The sequence below is a fragment of the Apostichopus japonicus genome, chromosome 8 (genome assembly GCF_037975245.1).
Source record: "Apostichopus japonicus isolate 1M-3 chromosome 8, ASM3797524v1, whole genome shotgun sequence".
NCBI classification, from domain to species: domain Eukaryota; kingdom Metazoa; phylum Echinodermata; class Holothuroidea; order Aspidochirotida; family Stichopodidae; genus Apostichopus; species Apostichopus japonicus.
Window position 1 is genome coordinate 5,895,208 of NC_092568.1, and position 22,672 is coordinate 5,917,879.

Here is a 22,672-nt window from a genome sequence, read left to right on the forward strand (position 1 = left end):
TTCATTATCTCTCGCAATCACAGAGTTCTGTGGGACATGCATAAGAAAACGACTTCTGCAAGTCCCAAAGTTGCATACCTGGAACGCGCGTGAATATAATGATAGAAGTACACACAAGGGATTGTGTATCGTCAATTTGCAGAAAATTGCTGCATTGACGAGATCCGTTACCTCGTCAAAACGTCAATTTTCTGAATTTTGTCAACTTGTCGAGATGGTAGTAAGTGTGCAACTCGTCAATTTGCAGAAAATTGCTGTATTGACGAGATCTGTTATCTCGTCAAAACGTCAATTTTCTGAATTTTGTCACGTTAACACCTCGTCACCTCGTCAATTTGCAGATAATTGTCGTTTTGTCAATTTGGTAACTCGTCAATGCAATGTCCCTTCTACGGTTCCGTAGGAAGGGGAATGATTTCACACGTCATAATATCTTTGAAATATTTGCCTGGTTTGGGCCTAGATGAAATTCATAACTTAAAAGCAGAGATTCATTCAAAAACTTTAGAAAATTAAAATATTTATACGGCGCGTATCCAGGTTTTTCTAATCCGGGGGGCGTGAATTCCCAACTAAGCGGAGCGCCACCATCAATTGGCGCGCAGCGTATACAAGAAAATTTCTGGTTTTGATACCCCCAAAATCGGGAGAGGTCACGCTGCATGTAGGTCAGTGCACGACCTCAAGACGTCACTAATACACAACTCGATCACTTGTTATCGATGAAGTGGTGTGTAGCCGGATTTTCTCAAGGTCTTGGTACTACAGGCGAAGGTCATTAATTAAGTTTCGTAACTCATCGGGAAGCGATTAGAGGGGGGGGGGGGCGTAGGGTTGTGGAGCGCGCGTTTTCATGCAGATGGGAACAATCTCAAGAAGTGATGGGTGCGTCCGACCCCCCCCCCCACGATACGCCCTTGGATCCACTACATGATATTCACAGGAGATGTGCTCAATTCTCCAGTGAAAGTGTACAATTGTTTAAGGTGTCCATACACACACGCGTTATGATAGACCATATATAGTATATATATATATAGCTACATTAGTGAGAGAGGCAAAATGGAAACGTCAAAAATGGAGTTTTAGGTGTAAGGGGTAGGGTGAGGCGCACGCCCCTTCCGCAATCCTCGATCAGTCACTGGCTACCCTGTGTATATAATAGGGATCAGCGCTGTAATTATGTCACTATTCCTCTCTCTCTTCCCGGTGTAGTTGGCGTTTTTCATCTTCTCCCTCCTTTTTCTCTCTTTCTTTTCCCTTCCTTCCTCCTCTTTTCCCCCTTTTTCTTCTCTTTTTTCTTACCCTTGAGCACACCCCCCTGGATACACCCCTGTTTACCAGTGTATAAGAGAGAACACAACCAAATGCAACGGTTGCCTACTTATACTCCTTACACTCGGGCAACCTGTTCAAAAGATGTGAACTGGGTCGTATGAAGTGACCATAAGTTTAATAAACGAAGTGATCGAAATCTACAAAAAGTAAAAAGTAACAAAAATACACTATCAGCATGAACAGATTTGATTGCTTCACCGTTCCCCTCCCCAAAAGACTTGGAACCATGCTGGTTTGGGAAGACCATTAATTTTACAGCAGTAGTGCTCTGTTCATAAATTCATCAAATTCGGTCCTTCTGAGTGGTGTGCCAGAGTAATAACCTATGATGTCGTTTCTTACTAGTGTACTCTCTTGTTTGTAACTTTACTTGAGCTGATGACTCCAAACTGCCATTACATTTTCTAACATGGAAGAAATAACAGTGAATTAGGTGTAATTAGGCACTTGGCAGTGGGTGGATGTGATATCAGTAACAGCTACATCAAACCAGTGTGTGAAGAAGTGTAACCACAACTTTCTACCTGATCATAAATTTACCAAAAAATCTTGAACTATATAGGTAATCCATGCTCCAACCCCCCCCCCCCACCCCCACCCAACATATTTTCCAATATCAACAGAATTTTGGACATGAAAACAAAACATTCAAAAGTAAACCAAGTTCTTATTTCTCTAAAAGGCTTTCTTTATTTTGACTCCTTTGTTGAGCTGGTTTTCAATGAGTGCAAACAAAAATACAAACATAAACATAAACAAGCAACACAAACATAAACATAAACATAAAAAATATTTACAGAAACAAGAAATTGTAGCAAGACAACTCAAGTATAAATAAACTCTCCTTTCCTACTTTTCAATTGTGTTGTGTCTTCTGAATGCAACTTTTTAGACCACTCTTTTGGTTGCAACATTGATATTTAATTATGTAAACTGTCCACTTCCTACCATTAATAATCAGGATAGGTGTTATCTATAGGCTTTTAAATGGTGACATCTGTCCCATCACAAATAGCATAAAACATTTTCAAAGCATGCTATTATTGATTGGATACAGCCACTGTTTTCCTGTTTTTAAGATCCTTTTTTTTTTACCAACATTGGAAAACAAATAACATGTCACAAGTTTTCAACACTTCTTTCAAGATTCTTTGTCTTAATTAATTGAGACATATTAACGATTTTACTTTCAGCGCTATATTTAATTTCCACAAAATCTTGAACATCATATCTGAGTGATATACTTCAATCTGGAGCACTATATTTCTTCCTGGAATTCTCTATACAAAACATTCTCTACAAGTATAGGCATCATTCTCAAATTCCTTTACAAATAATAGTTTCAAATGAAGTCTCAGAAGTAAGAGATGATCCTTGACTATTTAGTCAAAGGCAATCATGTCTTTTCTCTGTTGCTTTCAATATCAGTAAGTAGTCTTCATTTTACACCAACCAATAGTCCTGGAGAATCTATTAAATTGGTGGTCTGATGACATTTACAGTTCCTGAGATCTGTTCTTTTCTTTGATTCAGTTAATAACTCTACCCAGACACCATTCTATGATCCTGGATACAACACAAACACAACCCTGCTAACTGATGATACATTCAAATATATAGACTTGGAATTGCATCATCAGCAAGTTTAAATCATCAACAAGTCTGACTCTACGATGACTCCTCTAAGAATATTTCTCGTTGGTGGTAATCTTTCTCTTTTGCTGATGTCCATAAATAAACTGATTGGGACAATTATTCCACCACCCTCAAATCCTTGTCAGCTGGTGATACACAAGTCTTCCTAAGACATGTTTGTATCATCAAGAAATGAAATTCATCATCACGTCTTCGACTCAATCATGAACCTTGTGAGACCTCTCCATCCATGCTTGGATCTATTTTGCTGTTCTTGGAATCATTAAAATGATTCTCTTTCTTTAATGACCAACAGTTCATCGTCCCGCTTCTCATGTTCTTCAAACATGTTCCATCAGTTTCTCTGGGTTCGTTGGCTATACTGCTCGTTGAAGGTAAAGATAACAGCACCTGTCATATAAAATAGTGAATAACAAATCACAGAGTCATTTGAGTAGCAGTATGTTTTTGCACCAGTAAATTGTCCCTAATATCTCCTACCAGGGAATCAAACAAGAATAAAATATACTTTCCAATGTTACAATTGTGTCAATACTTCAAATGTTTAATACTCCAACAGTCTTGTTTGTACCAAACCAATAATTAAAAAGCAATGAAAATGAATGCCTATGCACTTTATATAATGAATACTTAGCCTGTATCTTGTATATAAAACATACCACTAGTTACTAGAGGGATTCTGAGAAGTGTTTGCATAGAGTTTGTAATAAAATGCTTATAGCAGTAATGCCCCCAAATTAGCTACAAAATGAAATATTCATCACTAACCTTCAACATGAAGTTTACTGGCACCCTCAAACTTTCTTCTCAAACTGAGACACTTAATTACCAATGTTTTTCTAAACTTAATTACCAATTAATGTTTGCTCAATGTTTCAGCATCATCCAGAGTTAGTCAAGCGAATTGATTGATAAGCCATTAATGTTTATATTAAAACTTCACAAAGTGAAGTAAGTAAAATTGTGAACTTAATATGCTTACCTACCAACTATGTCTTCTTAAAGGACTTCAGGATGGGGTAGATATTCTGAAATGCATCATAAATTTCTTTCCTTACTTTAGCACCTGTCACGGAGAGAACAATAAACAAAATAACGTGAACCATCATGTGAATGTACTGATACTATTACGCCACCATGGACTGCCACAACACCCTAGTTGTGAACAGAGGTGAAATACATTTACCAGACTGAACAGAGTTACACTACTGTAGAACACCCAACAGATGAACAGAATTGGACTGCCACAAAACCTTAGATGTGAACAGAGGTGAAATACCACACCGTTGAGAAAAGACTACCACACAGCACCCAATAGACCAATAGAATTAGACTGCCACAGCACCCTAATTCCCATATTTTCATTTTTCACTGCATGACCAGTAATTTCGCATTACCATTATAACATGACAAAGAGAAAGCTCACCTGTGAGGACTACCTTTCCAGACACAAATATAAGAAGTACTATCTTAGGTTTCATCATACGATATATAAGCCCAGGAAACAGTTCTGGTTCATAACTGAAACAAAGAAAAGAATGAGAGAGAGTTATAATATTATCAAATATTGACCCCAGCTACTGGTAGAAAATAATCTCAACCACCTATGTTCAGAACCTAAACAAAGACAACAAACTGATAATTTGAACCTAGTCTTTAAATGTTTTCTCAGATGTAAATGAGTTGATTAGTTTTCCCCATCCTTTGAGATTCCACAATTTGATGAAAACTCTAAAATTTATTAGGGATTGACACATAATTTGCTTCATGAGTTTGAATTTCTTCAATTTGGCATGGTACAACAGAGGGTTGATACCAATAGTTTCAATTGTAAAACTGATAGTATTCCTTAGAGGAAACGGTTCTTTCAGAATCTACAAGATAGTATTATCAATAAAGTCTTCAACAAGAACTGAAGTTATTATACCCTAATATGACTCACAGCATAAATCAAGAAAAAATGGTAGAAAAACAAACTTGAGAAATACGTCCTTACCTTGAAAACTGAGAATGAGCTAAGACTAGTCCTTCTAATCTGATGGGAAATTTAACGTCACAACTTCCGACCATATTCTGGATCTTAAAGTCTAAAAATTTGGCCTATCCAAGAGACAAAAGGATATTATCAATATATGAAAATATGTATGTGTTAATTACAAGAAAGATGAAGAGAATACAGAAGGAAAAAAATCAATCCAGCAATTAACAAACCAATCTATTAAATGGTCAAATCAGAGAACAATTCTTCTTGCTGTGACATCAAATGTTTCTTCTTTAGTTTGTTCTCATGACATGTTTAATGAAGACAAGAAGAAAGTTCAGCTGCAAACTCCCTAGCTGTAGGAATCATTATCTCCATCAAATAGAGTTGTGAGGAGGTTACATGTTCTACAGTGTACTTTAAAGATGGCTATTAGGACTTTATTCCCATGCACAGAAAGTACCATAGAATAATTAATTACAGTAATTTACTGGAAGCCAATGATATAGCTCTACATGTCTGACATTTTCATGTACCTTACCCTAGGAGCTACTAAAACTTGGAATGCGACATCACATATTGTTTATGAATTAGGCTATGACTTTTTTTTATATCTATAATTAATCCAACTATTTCCTACATTAACTATGGTTGCCATCAAATGTGGTGTTGACTACATTCAATACTCACAGGGAAACCTAACTTCTGGATTACTCTAGCATATTTCCTAGCTGCTAATCTGGATTCATCTTCACTCTTAGCTCCAGTACAGACCATCTTCCCTGAGCTGAAAATCAAGGCAGTTGTTCTTGGTTCTCTAATTCTCATAATCACAGCTGCAAATCTCTGAAAGATGGAAAAAGTAATATAAATTCATTTGACACAGAGTTGCCAAGAAGCCATCATTTCAAGGTTCTGTAACTTTAGGCAACCGTCTCCCAACTTAAATCTTCACAAATATGTATGTCCAGGTAAACTCTTCAATTTTAAATTGGTAAAATACTCATTAAATGGGTGTCTAAAGAAGACAAAAGGAGAAGACTTTTTTTGCTCCATTTCAATTGCAATGCCAGAAGACAGGGAGGGAAGAAGCAATTACTTCTGTTTAGACTTTTTGCAAAGTTAATTTTCTTGAGGCTAAAGATTACTACGATTGTACCTTTGGGTTGTACTCTGCATTTCGAGCATGTAAGGCAATCTTCTTGAGGTCCAGTTTGCAGCCCATGCTTACTGTGGATACTATATTCCTGTGGAATGATGTAAATACAAGATGATTAGTATCATGATGATAGTTGTCTGTTTGGGTATTTCTGAATGGCTGTACTTACCTCTCTCCCCTAACAATGTACACTGATCATCCATAGCCCACAGATATTGGTAGTGTAGTAATGTACCCATAGTGTAGTAATGCAGTAGTGTAGTAATGCACTTACACTGACCCACTGTTGGGTCATAGCTTTCCTATTTCTTACATGACAGTTAAGTTTCAACACTATTTTAGACACTTCAAGCATTGGTCGGGTACTCTATAACTATCATTGTCAAGTTTGTATCTGTTTAATGTATGAACATCATTGCTACTGTAGGTTTATCTCTGCATGGTGTTTGTACAGATAGTAATAAGGTAGAGAGAGTGGGCATTGATCTACTTGACAAGGATACAATGATGAAAATCACAGATAGATTAGAGTATGCATGTTGAGGGGATTCCCCAAAAGAGGAGTCAGTCACTTGATGGTATGTCCAACTTAAATTATCTTTTGGTGAACTTGGACACACTATGGAGACTGTTGCAGGGATGAGCCAACTGAATCAGTGGATGCTTATGGAAAATAATGTTTCATAAAGGCTTCATGTCAGTGCAAAAGTTCACTTTGTGGCAACCTCACTAACACATATTAAGTTACATAAATTTACAGAGTTGCTACTGTGTACAATAAAATCAGAGCAGATAGCTAATAGGTCTGAGCACTGTGTACCTATTGTGTATATAATAAAATCAGGACACATATAGCTATTAACTGGTATATGATACCAGCTTAGTGCACCCTTCAGGGAGAGAACAAATACCCCACATAAAATATGTCTATGCTAAATGAAAAATATTCAGCTGTGTTAAGCAGAAGACTTAGAGAAACACTTACTGTAACTGTGGAATGATACCAGCAGCCTCATTGGTTCCAGGGGTTGCTGGTGTTCTTGGGGTGGAAGGAAATGGGGAGTAAACTGAGGGAGTACCACCATAGGCCTGAGAAGGGTGCATCATTTGGTTACTAGCAGGGTAATTGGAGGCAGGCGTCAACTGGCGCTGTATAGAGGGAGGGTTGCTGCCAGGGTAGACTGGAAAATTCCTGTTTCTGTCATCATCGTCATCCTGTGATCACAAACAATAGAATTTGTAATGAACAATGTTTGCATGTGATGTTCAAAGTTACATTCTGTACATTAAGTAGCTTTTCTGTGTAGCAATAACATTGCCAATGACCAACCAAAGACACTCCTCTACGTGTATGTATCTTCACTAAATGCAGGTTAACTCAAGAGTAATGAATGATTGATTTTTGCGATTCCAAACATTTTGTCACTCTTTCTACTTAAATACCTGCAATATGAACACTAAATTAACATTAATCAACCCCATTAAAATTGTTTGAAAAACTTGATGTGGAAAAAATATTTAGGGACTAATTTGGGGTTCAAATTTTGTGTGGCAGTTTTGAATTTTGTCTCTTATAAAATACTTATGGCTGCTGTGTATAAATACTTAAAACTAGTGCTATAAAACATTACATTTGTATAGCAATTTGACCATTTTGCATAGAATTTAGCGATGTGATACTGGTTAATTATACCCTGAGGCTGATGCTAGGGTTTGAGTTTCATGCCCACAGCTCTTGGCAACATAAGTTGTGGTTGCACAGAAAGATGTCAATGAGCTGGTGATATTGGTAATTTTCACCATTGTCTAACACTTGTATTCCTCCCCATGATATCACTTCATGGGACCATGATACTGTATGAGACAAACAGTACAATGGTAATAATATTGCAACAATGTGTCTGTACTGTTAATTTGTTAAAGCTATACATGTAAGATTTGACAGTGTCATCCATTAAACTTTTGAGGTATTATTTCAATAAATTCCAACTGATGCCCAAAGACTCATCAATAATAATAATAATTATAATAATGTTATAATAAGATGAATTTATTTTAGTTTCCTTACCTGAGAGGACTGACTGAGATTTGACATGTTGCCATACATCTTGGCAGAAGATACAGACAGCGCTGTGTCCCTCAACCAGGAAAGCAAAAACAATTGTAGACAGCTATTTAGTAGAATAAGGTCAGGAATTTAGACGCATCTGTGAGTGACACTTCAATGCTTAACCTGTTGACACAATAACCTGTTGAATTAAAACAAGATATATAACAAAATAAATCAGGCAGAATGGAAAATCTAAACAATTAAAAGTCGTCTGCCACTTTCTTGGAATTTGCAGTTCTCATAGGCATGCTTGTGGAGAAAATTCACAGTAAAAGAACTAGTACCACTAAATTTCCAGTCTTGTTTCAAGAACCAGTCTGATTTGGAGACCACAAACTGTTTCAAAGAGAGACCTGCAAATAATAATACTGTACCTGACAAAATTGCCCTAGTTGAACAGAGGTCACAACTTCACCAACATAATGAAGCCTACATGTAAACCCCTATTATAGGTATGGCTTCACCAAATGTTACAACTAGAAAGCCATTTCCATGAATTACATCACAAAGTCCTAGTGCTATCAGTTTTTCATCAGTCAAAATGAATAATGTTGCATATACTGTATATACATGTTGTTAACATGGCTAATAAGGTCATAGAGGTATCAAGAGAGTAATGGACACTGTGCTATAATACAGGAACTTTGCTAGTTTCAGATGGTTAATTTAGTCTTTGTTTGGCGACTTGTATTTCGCTGTGACTGCCAATGATTACCAAATGTATAAGTATCATGTAAAGAAACGGATTTGAGAATATAACTGAGATCATGGCCGATGTAAGGAGTATTAATTTGTTAACATTTCAATTAGGTCACTCCTATTCGCCCGGCAGTCAGAATAAGAGAAACATATTATGTTATTCGCCGGTCAGCTGGACGAATAAAATGTAGTGTCCACAGTATTCATCCGCAGGAAAGAATGCATCAACTTAATCTCCCTCAGCCAGATTAATAAGGAATAAAACTATTGCCCCAGTCGCTGGACGAAAGGCAAAGATAACATGTTATTGACCTTGCAGCCAGACAAATAAGGAATACTGCCCTCGTTTTGGGTCCAGGAGAATAACGTGATCGCCTTCCTTATTCCTTCGTCAGATTGACAAAGATGGAATCGCATGAGGAAAGCCACATGTTCTGTATGTAGTTAAATGTATGAAATTGTTAACCTGTTATTTGCACGTGCTGATTGTAAGAGCTAGTTTATAAAAGAAGTTATTGAAATGTCACCTACAATTACAGGGCTGGTTCTCATTACTGTTATGTTGGGGAATTGTGAACTTGACACGGCAGACATTTTGTGGTAAAATTCTGCTCAATTGTACATACAGTAGGCCCTAAGCACAGGACCTTAAATATTTTGAGATCATTACATTTCTGAGGAGCTACACATATGAAAAACACATACAGTTGAGTGATTAGGATTTTTCCTTGATAGACATCGTTGATCAAATCCTAGGCTAAAGTGCGTCAATTATGAGCCCACCCTGCTATAGTATAGGCTATGACTAAAGTATGTCTAGGCTATGCCCTAACGTTAGGTTAACAAAGTTCACTGTAACGTTTCCAGTACGTAGTAGCCAGTATACCATAGCTCCTCATACCGCTGTATTCTTTGTAAAAGTGCTGCACCAAAATGAAACACACATGCGCTTGTTCACGCAATACTCACGAGAGTTAAGTTTCGACTTTCGACAAATTTTGTTTGTGAACAAAGCTACATCAATGCATGCAACCTAGATTTGGCATGGCTCATCTACACTGTACGTATGGTAGCCTAGGCCAGGCGCCTATGTATCCAAAATTATATGTTGCACGGTGATTGAATTGATTAAAGTGGCACTGACAGTGGAATTTGAAGGAAACTATTACGACAGTTCTGCAAGTGATACAAAATCTGATTCATCAACGCTTTTAATCCTGCTTCTTTTCCTCCTGCAACTAAGAAGTGACAGATAGCTTACTTGAAACAGTATGGCGGTCACGTCAGTCAGTGTTCGTTATTCAGACGATTAAAGTTCAAAACAAACGACTGGTTAAATAAGTCTAGTCATTGTAAAAACAAAAATAAACAGAAGGCCAGAAAATGGATTCAGAAGAATCGAATTTTGATGAATTCGCACGCTTTACATTCATTGGAAGAGGAATAACATGTTCTCTGTGTCATTCAAGTAGAAAACCGTTTATATGTCAGAACTGCGTCAAAAAGGGAGACTTTCATAGTTCCTATTCAGCCAATAGTGAAAGGTGACTCCTACTCCGGGGACCAAACGATATGCAATTACATTAAGGCAATAGCATACTAACATTGAAGTTATGTAGATAGTACTAGGCCTAGTCCTTTGGTCTGCGAAAATTACACTTGTATTCGTAATAACATCGTCTAGGCTACAGTTGATTTTTACTGTAGTGCGTGTAGTGGCATAATCATAGTTTGCCCTCCCCAACCCCAAAGTTGTCCTGTTGAAAATGTTTCAAGAAGTGTTTGTATAATTTGCTGGTGGTTCTGCACTTTTGACTAGGCCTAAGTATTTGTCTTATATATATTGTGTGAGTTATTCCAAGCGGTGACAGCCCGATATTCATAAGGTTCTATATTCATAAGGTTCATTGTTCATATGGGTCATCCATAATGTTCATTGTCCATAAGGTTCGCGATTCATAATGAGCAAAACGGTTCATTGTTCATAAGGTTCGTTATTCATAATGAAAAATAAGGTTCGTTGTTCATAATTGGTAAAAGGGTTTGATATTCATAATGGTGAAAATGGTTCGTTGTTCATAATTGGTAAATGGGTTCGATATTCATAATGGTGAAAAAGGCTCGTTATTCATAATAGGACGAAGGGTTCAATATTCATAATAGAGCAATGGGTTTGTAATCCATAATAGACAAAAAGGTTCGTTATTCATAATAGGAGGAAAGGTTCGATATTCATAATGGAACAAAAGGTCCATTATTCATAATAGGCCAAGCCTAAAAGGTTCGGTATCATTCACAATGAGGAAAAGGACCCCCTTTAGGAAACGAACAAGTTTATGCCGTTTCCGTACAAGTCGGTAGGAAATCGTAAAAATTTGCATATGAAGCGTACAAAAAGGCATTTGCATATTTTTGCATAATAGCATGCATATTAATCAGGCCGATTTTGCAATCGAGTCAAACAAAATAGTGTCGATAAAATACAGGAAGTAGAGAGGACTGGCCCAAAGGAATATGTCGAAAATATAGGTTTTGCTGCAGAGGGTCGAGTGAAGCATGGTCTTGATAGTGTGTGGCTCATATTCTCTGCAAAATTATGCATCCGCCACCATCTGGTGGTGCCCCCCCCATAGGACTGTTCTGCCCCCCCCCTGTGCCCCCCGAATAAAAAGTCTGTTGAGGCCACTGGTTGAACACTATAGGCCAAAATGGAGGACGTCATTTGCACTTGTATGACACACTTCTCTCCTATTATGAATAACGAACCTTTTTTCACATGATGTATTACGATCCCTTTGATTGAAATGAATATCGGACCCTTTCTCCTATTATGAATAACAAACCTTTTTTCCCATTATGAATAACGGACCCTTCGCTCCATTATGAATATCAGACCTTTCTTCCTATTATGAATAATGAACCTTTTTGTCTATTATGGATTACGAACCCTTTGTTCTATTATGAATATCGAACCCTTTGTCCCATTATGAATAACAAGCCTTTTTGTCCATTATGGATATCGAACCGTTTTGCCCATTATGAATACCGGACCTTATGAATTAAGATCCCTTTTTATTATGAATAACGAACCTTTATATCCATTATGAATAGCAAACCTTTTTATCGAAAAAATGCACGTTATGAATAACAAACCTTATGAACAATGACCCTTATGAATAGCAGACCTTATGAATATCGGGTTGACCCCATTCCAAGCTAGCGTATATCTGGGATCTAAAATTGTGGCAGGCAGTTACTGAATGCGTTCATGGCTGGTGACAGTGATAAAGCTCTAAGTTTGATTAGAGGTGACCCCTAAATTATTCCTGCACAATGCTGCTTTGGTCACATTGATGAATGATCTAACATAATGATCGACTGCTCAATAGACCTTGGAAACATCTGGGAAGCTGGCAATGGATTAGAGCAATGCATTTGAAAACCTGCATTTTAATTGTGAAATAAAGTATAAAATGAGTTAGAAATATAACTGACTTGCTGAACAGCATGAGGTGTATACAAAAATCCAGTTTGCCTCCCGCAATTATATGAGGCTTTTAAACTACATTTTGATCAGATGGTTGGCTGTGAACAGTATGTAATGCACCCCTACATTTTGTCACATTTGTATCAGAATTGCACAGGACAGGCTGATTGCCAGCAATGTGCAAACTCAAAACAAGCAAAAACATGAACAATTCCTGTAGATGTACACAGCTGCAACATTCCAAAACTCAGAATGTGATTGCTTACCTGTTAATTTCAATTTAATTTTTGCTGTGGGATTGTGGGTACAATTTTTCTCTGTAGATGTTTTTCCATTTGTTTACTTAAACTATCAAACATTAACCTGTTTTCCAGTTATGCTGAAAAGTTGAAGAAATATCACAAACTGAAGACAGATCATCGACAATTGCAGCAAAGGTTTGTTCATTCAATTTTGAGGACCACTGATATTCCATATCTTGGACGTTTACAGAGCAAGAAAAATTATGGTATTCGATAGCCTATTAAATGTCCAAATAACTTACTTGTTCAGCCATTTACAATAAAAAGATTTAACCATTTAGACACCAATTGAAATGAATAACACTATTTTTGGGAGAGTACTTAGTACCAAGTCCCTAGTCCCCTCCATTCACCCTGTGGTCGCCAATGGTTTTAATGTGAGGTCTGTATTTGTGAATGTGCAGGTCTTTATTTCATATTACAGTATTACAATTCTTTATCTGTGCACATTGTATTTCATGCCGTCTCTATTTAAAAGAGAAAATTTTAAATCCAAATTCATTTCACAATAGTCAGAAAGCTGGAACTTAAATAATGTACATAAAATTCAGCTTCTCAGAAGCAGCATGAAAATTAAAGCAACGTGTGCCCTGCCTTGTTGTATCCCAGTTGTTCATATGAGACCAAACCAATGAACTTTTAATTTGTTGTTTCAATTTCACAAGAATATTTAAAAGGACTCACTGGGTTGCTACATTCATAGCTATACGATGGGGTTAACATCATTATGAACTCTATCATAAAGAAATTTTCAGCCACTGAAGTCTGAAGAAGATCCTGCTAGGATCAAAACATCAGGCCCTCTTACTTGTACACATTAAAGAAATTTTATAAAATTTTAGAGGTGCAAACCTTTACAGCAACAAATCTCATTGCAACAGAAAGTGTAATAAAGTTGTTCCTCTTTTTACTTTACTAAATACATCTACAAATTACATATTTGCCTCCAGTCTCAAAGTATGGTATTAACTGGACTTAATATTCAATGACAGAATATATTAGCAGTCTTCATTATTACTGTTAGAACCCATGGGCTTGCAAGGTACAGTTCATGTAAAAAAAAAAAGCATTAAATCATTAATTATTTTCCAAAATTTGCAGAAAAGCAATTCTACACATTTGCTTACAGTAATTTCCTCCATTTCCCTTCACAGGCTATCGCTGAAGGTGTCTGAGGTACTAATAGCTAAAGATAATAAGGTAACTTCTTTGCCAATGGAATTATACCCAAATGTCCAATGCTTCATGTTGCATCTGCATTAAGGCTAAGCACTGTGGCTTTAGTTGGACTGTTTATCTAGATCGTTTTTTGGTTATGTTATTGTTTATAAATTTTAAACATCTAATATTAATTGGTCAAATAATTGATCACATAGAGCAAATTTCTATGCATGATGGTCAATTGGTTTCCAAATATTAAGATGTTTAGCTGTATTTAGACACAGAACCTTAGAATTTCAGTTTTTCATGAGGACATGGCTCGTACGGTCGTATCGGCCATTGTATATTTTATGATAGCACAGTTATTTCTATATCACGTACATCAGTTGTATGCTACTATTGGCTGTTGCCAGTTTCTGTGTTTTCACATTATCCAAAATTCCAAACATGCTAGTTAAGACAAAATATGTTTCTAGAGCAAAGCCTTCAAATTGTAGCTTCCATAATGTTTCCTAATACAGTATTTTATTAGCTGTGGGTGCTTTGATGTAGTTGCTTGTGAAGCTGACATCGTAAGGTATTCTTTGCAGGAAACTCAAATATCTGAACTATTGGAGAGGATTGGACTACGAAAAAAATATGTAGAAGAAGAGACAAAGGCAGCACAAAATGGTGAGAATAAACTAAATCGACCTGATTTAGGAGTAAAATGAATCAAGAATGATAAGTGAGGGGAAAGAACTTTAAAACCTCATATATCCTATTTTGAATCCTACCACACTTAAGGATTCCTAGCCACAAAGGTGTTCCTTTGAAATGGAGGACAGACCAAATTAAAACTATTTTCTGTTAAGAAATTTACCTTAAAAAGTTATGAATGTCTGCATTTTGTAAAGCCACAGACAATATAAGCCAATGAAGTTATATTGCTCATAACTGATATTACCTAAAACATAAGTGGCAAGGAATGTAAAGTACTAAATTTCTGACAGTCTTCAAGACAAGATAAAAGGTAAATCAATGATAAATTCAATGGTTTAAAAGCATTGTAAGATATTTGGTAACTGAATTGTTTTATTCTTTAATTTGATATTTTAACAGACAAAGAGGAACTGAAGCAACTCAAGAAAACCATTGAAGACAAAAGAAAGAAAGCTAAAGTACATCAACAGAAAATGGACAAAATAGCAAGATACATCGGTAAACATTGTTAGCAATGATGTCTTGTTCCAGCCTAGATCATTTTTAATCCAGTTGTCCCATTTGTCATCCCCAAATGTTGATTTCACTAGGCACCAAAGCAAGAAGTATATAAATTATTCGGAAATTTGTGTGTCACCCTTCCACAGAGATATGAGAAGTGTTTTCCAAGAATCTCATAAACCTGTTGATCATATGCAGCACAAAAACTGGCCCCATAATTTTGTAGCATTGAAAATAAGTTCTACTGTGCTTGGTCTTTAATACCACCAGAATTCCAGAGTTTTATTATTGACAACATGATTGTAATATATTAACATTTGAACAGGCTCCAGCTTTTTCCATCCCACCAGCTTAGAGTGTTCCTAAAAAAGAAGATGACTTAACCAGGGTTAATATCCAAAAGTGTAAATACACTGAAATTCCCCCAAAATGTAATCAAAAGCTATCAAACCTAGAGAAGAACAGAAATGCAGCTTCATAGGCATTAGACAAATACACCAGTTGGATTTTAAATTTGGATTGTCTGCTCTTAACTTTATAGAACAGTTGAAGAAGAACTTGTCTGTGCTGCAGACAAAACTGGAAGAGAAGGAACAGAAACTTTGTGATCTCAGACGAAAAAGTTTACATCAGATGACAGAACATTTATTTCCAATATCTTATATTACAAGGTAGTTTTCATTTCTTCATGTTAAGACTTGATTCGTTATTCAAGTCTCTATGCACCCCTCACCTCCCCCATTCCCTTGAGATCAGCTATAAAGGTAAATTCATAACTCTGGGTTGTCAGGAGGTTTTTTTTTTAATACTGATTGCCTCATTTCCCCTTTAAACTTAACCTACTGTTTAGTGTTCTATTGTGAGGTACTATATTACAATGACGTAAGACAAATAAGTGAGTTTATGTTCAAAACATACCAAGACCACTGTGGCTTATATTCAGCCCTTTATGTGGTGACTCTCTGTTTATTTAGCCCATGTTATTACCTAGGTTACTTCTTTCAACTACAATTTATGCATAGCATTTGTTCATTATATATTCACTATGCTAGAACTATAAAGAATTTATTTAATTCTATACTTGTCGATATTATCATTCAAAATACCTTGTCTTTTCACAACTACATATATTGTAAATTAATGATGCAAAAGCTTGTGCTTTTAGTATAAAGCAGTTGGAAATTTTGAGTTTTGGTTATCAACTCTTTAACTTGTAGTAGGTTAAAGCTGTATCTGTATGTTTAAGAGACAAATGCATTTAAGTATTTCTCAAAGAAGACCAAAACCAGTTTGAAAAGTTAGCACCTCAAGTAATATAACTTCAGAAAGTTTTATAGACTGATTGAATATTAAATATTGAAATCAAAGACGACCAATAAATGCATATAAGGAGTGCCATGGTATGCTTGTTTCAAGTCTAGCATGTATTAGTATAACCATTCTCTGACCAGGTCTGATGATGAGGAGGAGGAGGAGGAGGAGGATGCAACTACAAGAGATGAAGGTTTATCACAGGAAGCTTCTCTTGAAGAGTCAGAGGATTCAAATGTGGTTGCTAAGCTAGCTGAAGCCAGGAGGACATCCTATGTCAAGGGTAGATGGGTGTACGCTGATGATTCACAGGAATCACAATATAGTATTGTGCATCCTTCTGCATCCTTACCAGCTAATGGAGAATATTCAGCCTTTACAGCTTGGAGTAAGTTAAACTTGGAATGATGAGCCATATGTGTCTAGATACCTCAATCAATACCCTCATCAGCAATACCCTCCCACCCATACCAGTCCGTACCCTCATCAGCAATATACCCTCCCACCCATACCAGTCCTTACCCTCATCAGCAATACCCTCCCACCCATACCAGTACATTCCCACATCAGCAATACCTCCCATCCATACCAGTGCATACCCTCATCAGCAATACCCTCCCACCCATACCAGTCCGTACCCTCATCAGCAATATACCCTCCCACCCATACCAGTCCTTACCCTCATCAGCAATCCCTCCCACCCATACCAGTCCATACCCTCATCAGCAATACCCTCCCACCCATACCAGTACATTCCCACATCAGCAATACCTCCCATCCATACCAGTGCATACCCTCATCAGCAATACCCTCCCACCCATATCAATCCATACCCTCATCAGCATACCCACTTTACCCTCCAACCCATACCAGTCCATACTCCATTTGCATCTTGCCATGTTCAGTTAACAGTAGCAGCGAAATCTAAACAATATATGAATGAAAGACAGATGGGAATGCTAAGTCCTTAGTTTACTTCCAAACTGGACAAAGGTTTGAGTTTATCTGTTCTAAATGGTGCTGTAAGTCCTTTAGTTAAATTTGAGATTTGTTGTTTGATTTCCCAGTCAATCCTTTTTATAGTATGTTTCATTTGATTTAAGATTCCTGTAGTTCTAACTAAAGAACTGCAACACATTGTCTGATTGGTTGTGTCAGTCCACTGATGTATCAACTTTCTTGTCAATTTTGATGCAGTTTCATTATTTTAAAGACACTTCTCTACATTTAGTAACTGCATGCATTCAATTCCATCATGTAATAATATTGATTCTTTTAAATTTTGTTGGCAGTTATAAGCCAAGAAGATCCATACACAAACCTAGAATTACACAACCCTGGACATCAGACATTGGGTGCAATGTCTTACGTTGCTCAACTAACACAACACATTGCTTGGTACCTGGGCATTCCTTTACCTAAAAGACTTTCATTTAGGTGAGTCAATGCTTGCGTAATTTGTTTGTATGGTAATATTAATTTTGCTGTGACTCTTATATGCAAAGAAGGCTTTCAAGGCCTAAGTGTGAAACTTCCATAAAAATGACCTACGCTAAGTTTTTAATGATATAACAGCAGTCTGCAGTATCTGATGATGGTTACTAAACTCAGCCACTTTTTAACTTTAAATATTTACCTTACCTAGACCGTCTTCCTATAACGTTACTTTTTCTTGAATTTGCAGCTATTTTTGCCTCAAAGAGCTGGACTTGAAGGAATTTTCTTTTGGAGTTGAAAAACTGAATGTTAATGTACTGTACTTATGCTGTACTCAGGTAAGTAATATGCTAATTGATACCTGCTGTAGAAATTATGTGTTATGAGATACTCTGAATAGGTAACAAGATCTTGGTCTCTGTCACAATGTGACAATAAACTATGACTTTGTGAAATTTAGCCACATTTGATGGTTTGGAAGATATTTAGCATAACCTTTAAAGATCATATCATATATTATCATAACTATTATCTTATGGTCACAGTTATAGGGAACATGTAACTTTGTATCTGTGTGTTTGTCTTTCAAACAGTAAATCTTAAAATAGTGAGTTCCTATCAATCATATATTTGGGTATTTTAATTACCAATATATTCACAGTGGAAAACAAGCTTGTGATAACAATAAAAGGTCTATACTTTATCTCTGCTTATTACATCATCAAACATGTCATTCCTATCCCCCTCACTGATTAAATTGGCTATCAGCTTAAAGAGGTGTGTGTTGAACGTGGACTCTGTTAGGGGTATGGGAGGGTTTTTCTGTTTAGGGGGCGGGTCTCAATGCATTGCATGGTGCAAAGTCATTGTGACATTTGGCTCTGACAAATATGCAGTTGACACATCTGACAAAATATTCAGAAAGCCTCCTGTACGGATTTATATATCTTATATTTCATCTGCATAAGTAATGTAACTATGCGATCAGCTTGGTAGTCATCCCAGTGATGTTTCCTCTTATATTCCAGGGTGTAGACCCCGAATTTCTCCACCCTCGTAGTCCCTTGGGTAATCTTTGGCAGCTGATCAAGTGCAAGAGTCCATTGCTTGGCAGGTATGTACATAGTGTTGCCATACTTTATCTGAGGCAAGGTTTTACTTTGATGGGTCCTCCCTTCCCATTGATTTTGAAGAGTTCATAATTGAAAATGCTATCAGATTTGATGTTTAAAAGCTCAATCTCAATGGAATATCAGAATGATTAAGGGACTGTTAATAATATGTGCTCATATTGGAATGGCTTTGATGGTTTAATCACTGTCAAGAAATTTAGTTCATTGTCTTTATTGGAACTTCGTTACGTTTTGTTGAATCCACCCAGAAGCGCAGGTGAGATAGAAAAAGAGGATATCGCTGGATAAATCTGGACATATGGTAACCCAATATGTACAGAGATCTCAGAGAGAAGATATATTACTATATTAATCAATTGTATAACTACTGGCTGCCTGCCTTCAAGTATATATGCTACATTTATGTGACGTTAGCTTCTCCAAAAAATCGGTGTTTGCATTTTAGACTGTAAGAGTGTGTCAACTGTGTGAATCCTATTTATGAGCTTGGGATTAGGATTAGTGATGAGAAAAATATTTATTTTCCTGTAAGATTTTCATCTGAAACATGTTTGTGATGTTGCTGAATACACAGAAATTGGAAATCATCCCTCATCCTTAACAGATACTTTAGTATTTGTGAACCATACTGTATGATGTAGTTGCTAAACTAACTGATATACAACTTGGACATTCCTCAAGTTACCCCTCCTTCTTATTCGTTGGACAGGTGTCTACCATTTGAAATTTACGCAGACCTACTTACAGTTGAGATGACGCCCCCTAGCAGTGCCACTAGTCTCGTTAGCAGTACTTCCTATCTACCTGAGACCCTCGAAGAATCAGAGAGCTCATCGAACGAATCAGAAATGGGACAAGAATGGGAAACTGTCCCCGACTTGGATGTTTCTCTCATTCCCAGCGATGCCACCCTCTCGACAACAGACGGAGGTAGCCAGGGGGCAAGTCGTACATCTTCTAACCCGGAGGAACCTATGGGCGCCTCTCATATGACCCAAGCGGCTGGTAGTCTTGTATCATCAGCTGCTACTGTGGCTTCTGCTTTGTGGAGGGTAGCATCAAGGCAGTATGACAAGAGCTGATGATAAGTTAAACTAGGGCCATCTTTTACTTTCAAGGAAGAATTTAGGCAAATGTTTTTGAAAAGTGTTTTCTTTATTTGAGGTCATTCGAGAAAGTCGAACATTTGGGGGAAAGTTGAACTTTCTTCATCTGTTTTACAGTGTGCAGGATTTACATCCTCAAACTGGATAAAATATTTGGAATGCTTAAGGCAGTTTAACTCTATGGGAAAATGTTGTTTTTAATACTACAGGAATTAGTGCCAAATCCAAAACAAATTATCCCTGACAAAAAGTAAGCACAAAAGTTATGTTTAGTTGGGGCATCTGATGAGATACATTCCTGGTCTGTGACCAAAACTGATTTCTAATCATAATTTCAGATAAACTTGTGTGAGTTTCAATTGTTGTTTTTAATGATCTGACTCATGAAAATCCATATTGTGGCCTTCCATTAGTACAGCAATTTTTAACCATGGTCTGGAATGAACAAAACAAAGATCACCGTTCATCTTGCTAACAAGCTGCTAGAAACAATGTCAAAGAATTCCAATCTATTAGCACCTTTCAAAATGGTTACTGAAGCTCCCTGTGCAATAAGACAGCACTTACAAAGGCAATGTCTGTTGTTGTCACTTATCACTTTAAAGTAAAGAAATAATCATTGTTACATTTATGTGTACATACTATTTAGGACACCTCATCCCAGAAGGTGGTTACCATGTTGAATTGAACAGGATTTGAAATACTTGTAAGGAAAGCAGTTTCTGGATATAACAAAATTGTCTAAAATTTAGCCATTAGTTAATACTAGACCTATGAAGTTCATTTCTTCTTATGTGAGATGTATATTTAACTAGCCAGTAGAATATTGTCCATTGCTTGCTTTTCTTAAATTCCTTTATCATCATGCTGTTTGCATTCTATATCCTTTGAGTTGGCTAGTTTCTCAGTAACCAGAGTGCCACATGGTTACAATACAGTAAATCCATTGGTAGTGAATCAGAAAGCCACTTTTTGTAATTGGTCTGTAATTTTACCAAACCTATGCAGTATTTATTAAAATATGATTGTAATTGATCAAACTATTCCATCTTGCAAGATATGTTGTGACGGTATGATGAGCAATTAATTCATGAATTTTATTCAATCCTCAAGGCTCAACATATTTTTTGTCATCTGGACACTTTTCATGGTAATTTCCGTTCCTTTTGACATGACGATTTGGAAGAGGTTCTGCTGGAGATGGGCCATATGCATATTTTGGTTCAGTGAACTGTCTCACTACAATGAAAATTCTTTAAAATATATTGATTTTACGCACATTTTATTTCATTTACACTGTTTTTTTCCTTTTTAGTCTTGTCTCTGGTTAAGAGTATGCACAGTGTAATACTTTTGTGGTGGTTGACTGGTGAACTATTTGTACATGCATACAGTATAGTGAACTATATTTGTACATGCATACAGTATAGTGAACTATATTTGTACATGCATACAGTATAGTGAACTATATTTGTACATGCATACAGTATACTGAGTATAGTGAACTATATTTGTACATGCATAGTACAGACCTGTCAACCTGTTTGACCCCAAAATAGGGAGAATAACATTTTTTAGGGCCAAAAAATAGGGAGAACAAGGGGAAAATAGGGAGGTTGGTAATTTTCAACTGAAATGATATCAATACTCCTAAATAAGTATAGTCTACTTATGCAATACAATGAGAGAATCATCCAATCAGTGTTTCTTGTTGTAGTTTACAGCAGCTCGCTTCGCTTTCTACAGGGTTCCTTCAGTAGGCTTTCATCCGAAACAGGGAACAGTGGACTCTGGGTACTGTGACTTCATGGCTAGTATGCTAGATTGAGTCCCATCAAGCTTGAGACTTGACCGACTGTCTGTCTTGTTCTTGCGAACTACACTGAATAGCCTTTCCTGTTCAGCGTTACTGTGGGGAATTACTAAGCATAGGACTTATTGCTGGCTATTTTCAGAAATGTCGCAAGTGATGAAACATAAAAAAACCGTGAGAATAGAATATGAAACCGGGAGATTCAGGTAAAACCGGGAGAGTTGACGGGTCTGATAGTATATTTCACCCCATTAATCTTTTACTTTTAACAGATAAACTGGGACATTCGATGGATTTAAACCCCCACAAAATATTCCATCTAGACTCTGGAGACTTGGGTATACTCTATACACATATACATACACACACATACACCCAGTACAATCTTATTTGGTACAGTGCATTTGTATATTAGCAGACTCCATGGATTCCACAAATCTGAAATAAGAGTACCTTGGATTTGAACTTTATGGAGTCACTTTGTTTTAAATTTAAGACATTAGCATTACTTGTTCTGACTGTAATCTCCTAATGGGCTAAACCAGCACAACAAATATATCCAGGACCCTTTCATTTTAGAAATTTTTATGATTCAATTCCTGATTCATTGCATCACTGGCTTGGACATACATTGTGCTATAAACTCTTAAGCATTGCATAGGTTGAATGGACATTGAAGAAATAGCAACAGTTCTCAATCTAGCAGGAATAACAGTAAGGAGAAATCAAGAACCTTAACAAGATACTAGGTTAAACTGCATGTAGAAACCAACACA

The 22,672-nt window shown here is 36.7% G+C and overlaps 2 protein-coding genes across 6 annotated transcripts; one reads left to right on the forward strand and one right to left on the reverse strand.

The window, feature by feature from the left end:
- Positions 1–2,002: 2,002 nt before the first annotated feature.
- LOC139972180 (uncharacterized) lies at positions 2,003–10,231 on the reverse strand. Of its 5 annotated transcripts, none has more exons than XM_071979180.1 (9): positions 9,913–10,231; positions 8,203–8,383; positions 7,120–7,349; positions 6,135–6,222; positions 5,666–5,821; positions 4,991–5,094; positions 4,421–4,515; positions 3,981–4,060; positions 2,003–3,355 (listed from the first exon to the last, which is right to left on the reverse strand). In XM_071979180.1, exons 2-8 carry the CDS (start codon positions 8,239–8,241, stop codon positions 3,984–3,986), a joined length of 789 nt encoding a protein of 262 aa, XP_071835281.1. In that variant the 5' UTR covers positions 8,242–8,383; positions 9,913–10,231; the 3' UTR covers positions 2,003–3,355; positions 3,981–3,983. The 5 variants fall into 5 exon arrangements, with proteins under 5 accessions (XP_071835281.1, XP_071835282.1, XP_071835279.1 ...); XM_071979181.1 differs by having other exon boundaries at positions 3,977–4,060; XM_071979178.1 differs by having other exon boundaries at positions 2,003–3,384; positions 3,977–4,060.
- An 89-nt stretch (positions 10,232–10,320) lies between these two features.
- LOC139972179 (beclin 1-associated autophagy-related key regulator-like) lies at positions 10,321–21,943 on the forward strand. Its single transcript, XM_071979176.1, has 11 exons — positions 10,321–10,487; positions 12,805–12,867; positions 13,887–13,932; positions 14,484–14,565; positions 14,995–15,093; positions 15,638–15,767; positions 16,548–16,795; positions 17,700–17,844; positions 18,092–18,182; positions 18,873–18,958; positions 19,687–21,943. Exons 1-11 carry the CDS (start codon positions 10,327–10,329, stop codon positions 20,057–20,059), a joined length of 1,524 nt encoding a protein of 507 aa, XP_071835277.1. The 5' UTR covers positions 10,321–10,326; the 3' UTR covers positions 20,060–21,943.
- The last annotated feature ends 729 nt before the right edge of the window (positions 21,944–22,672 follow it).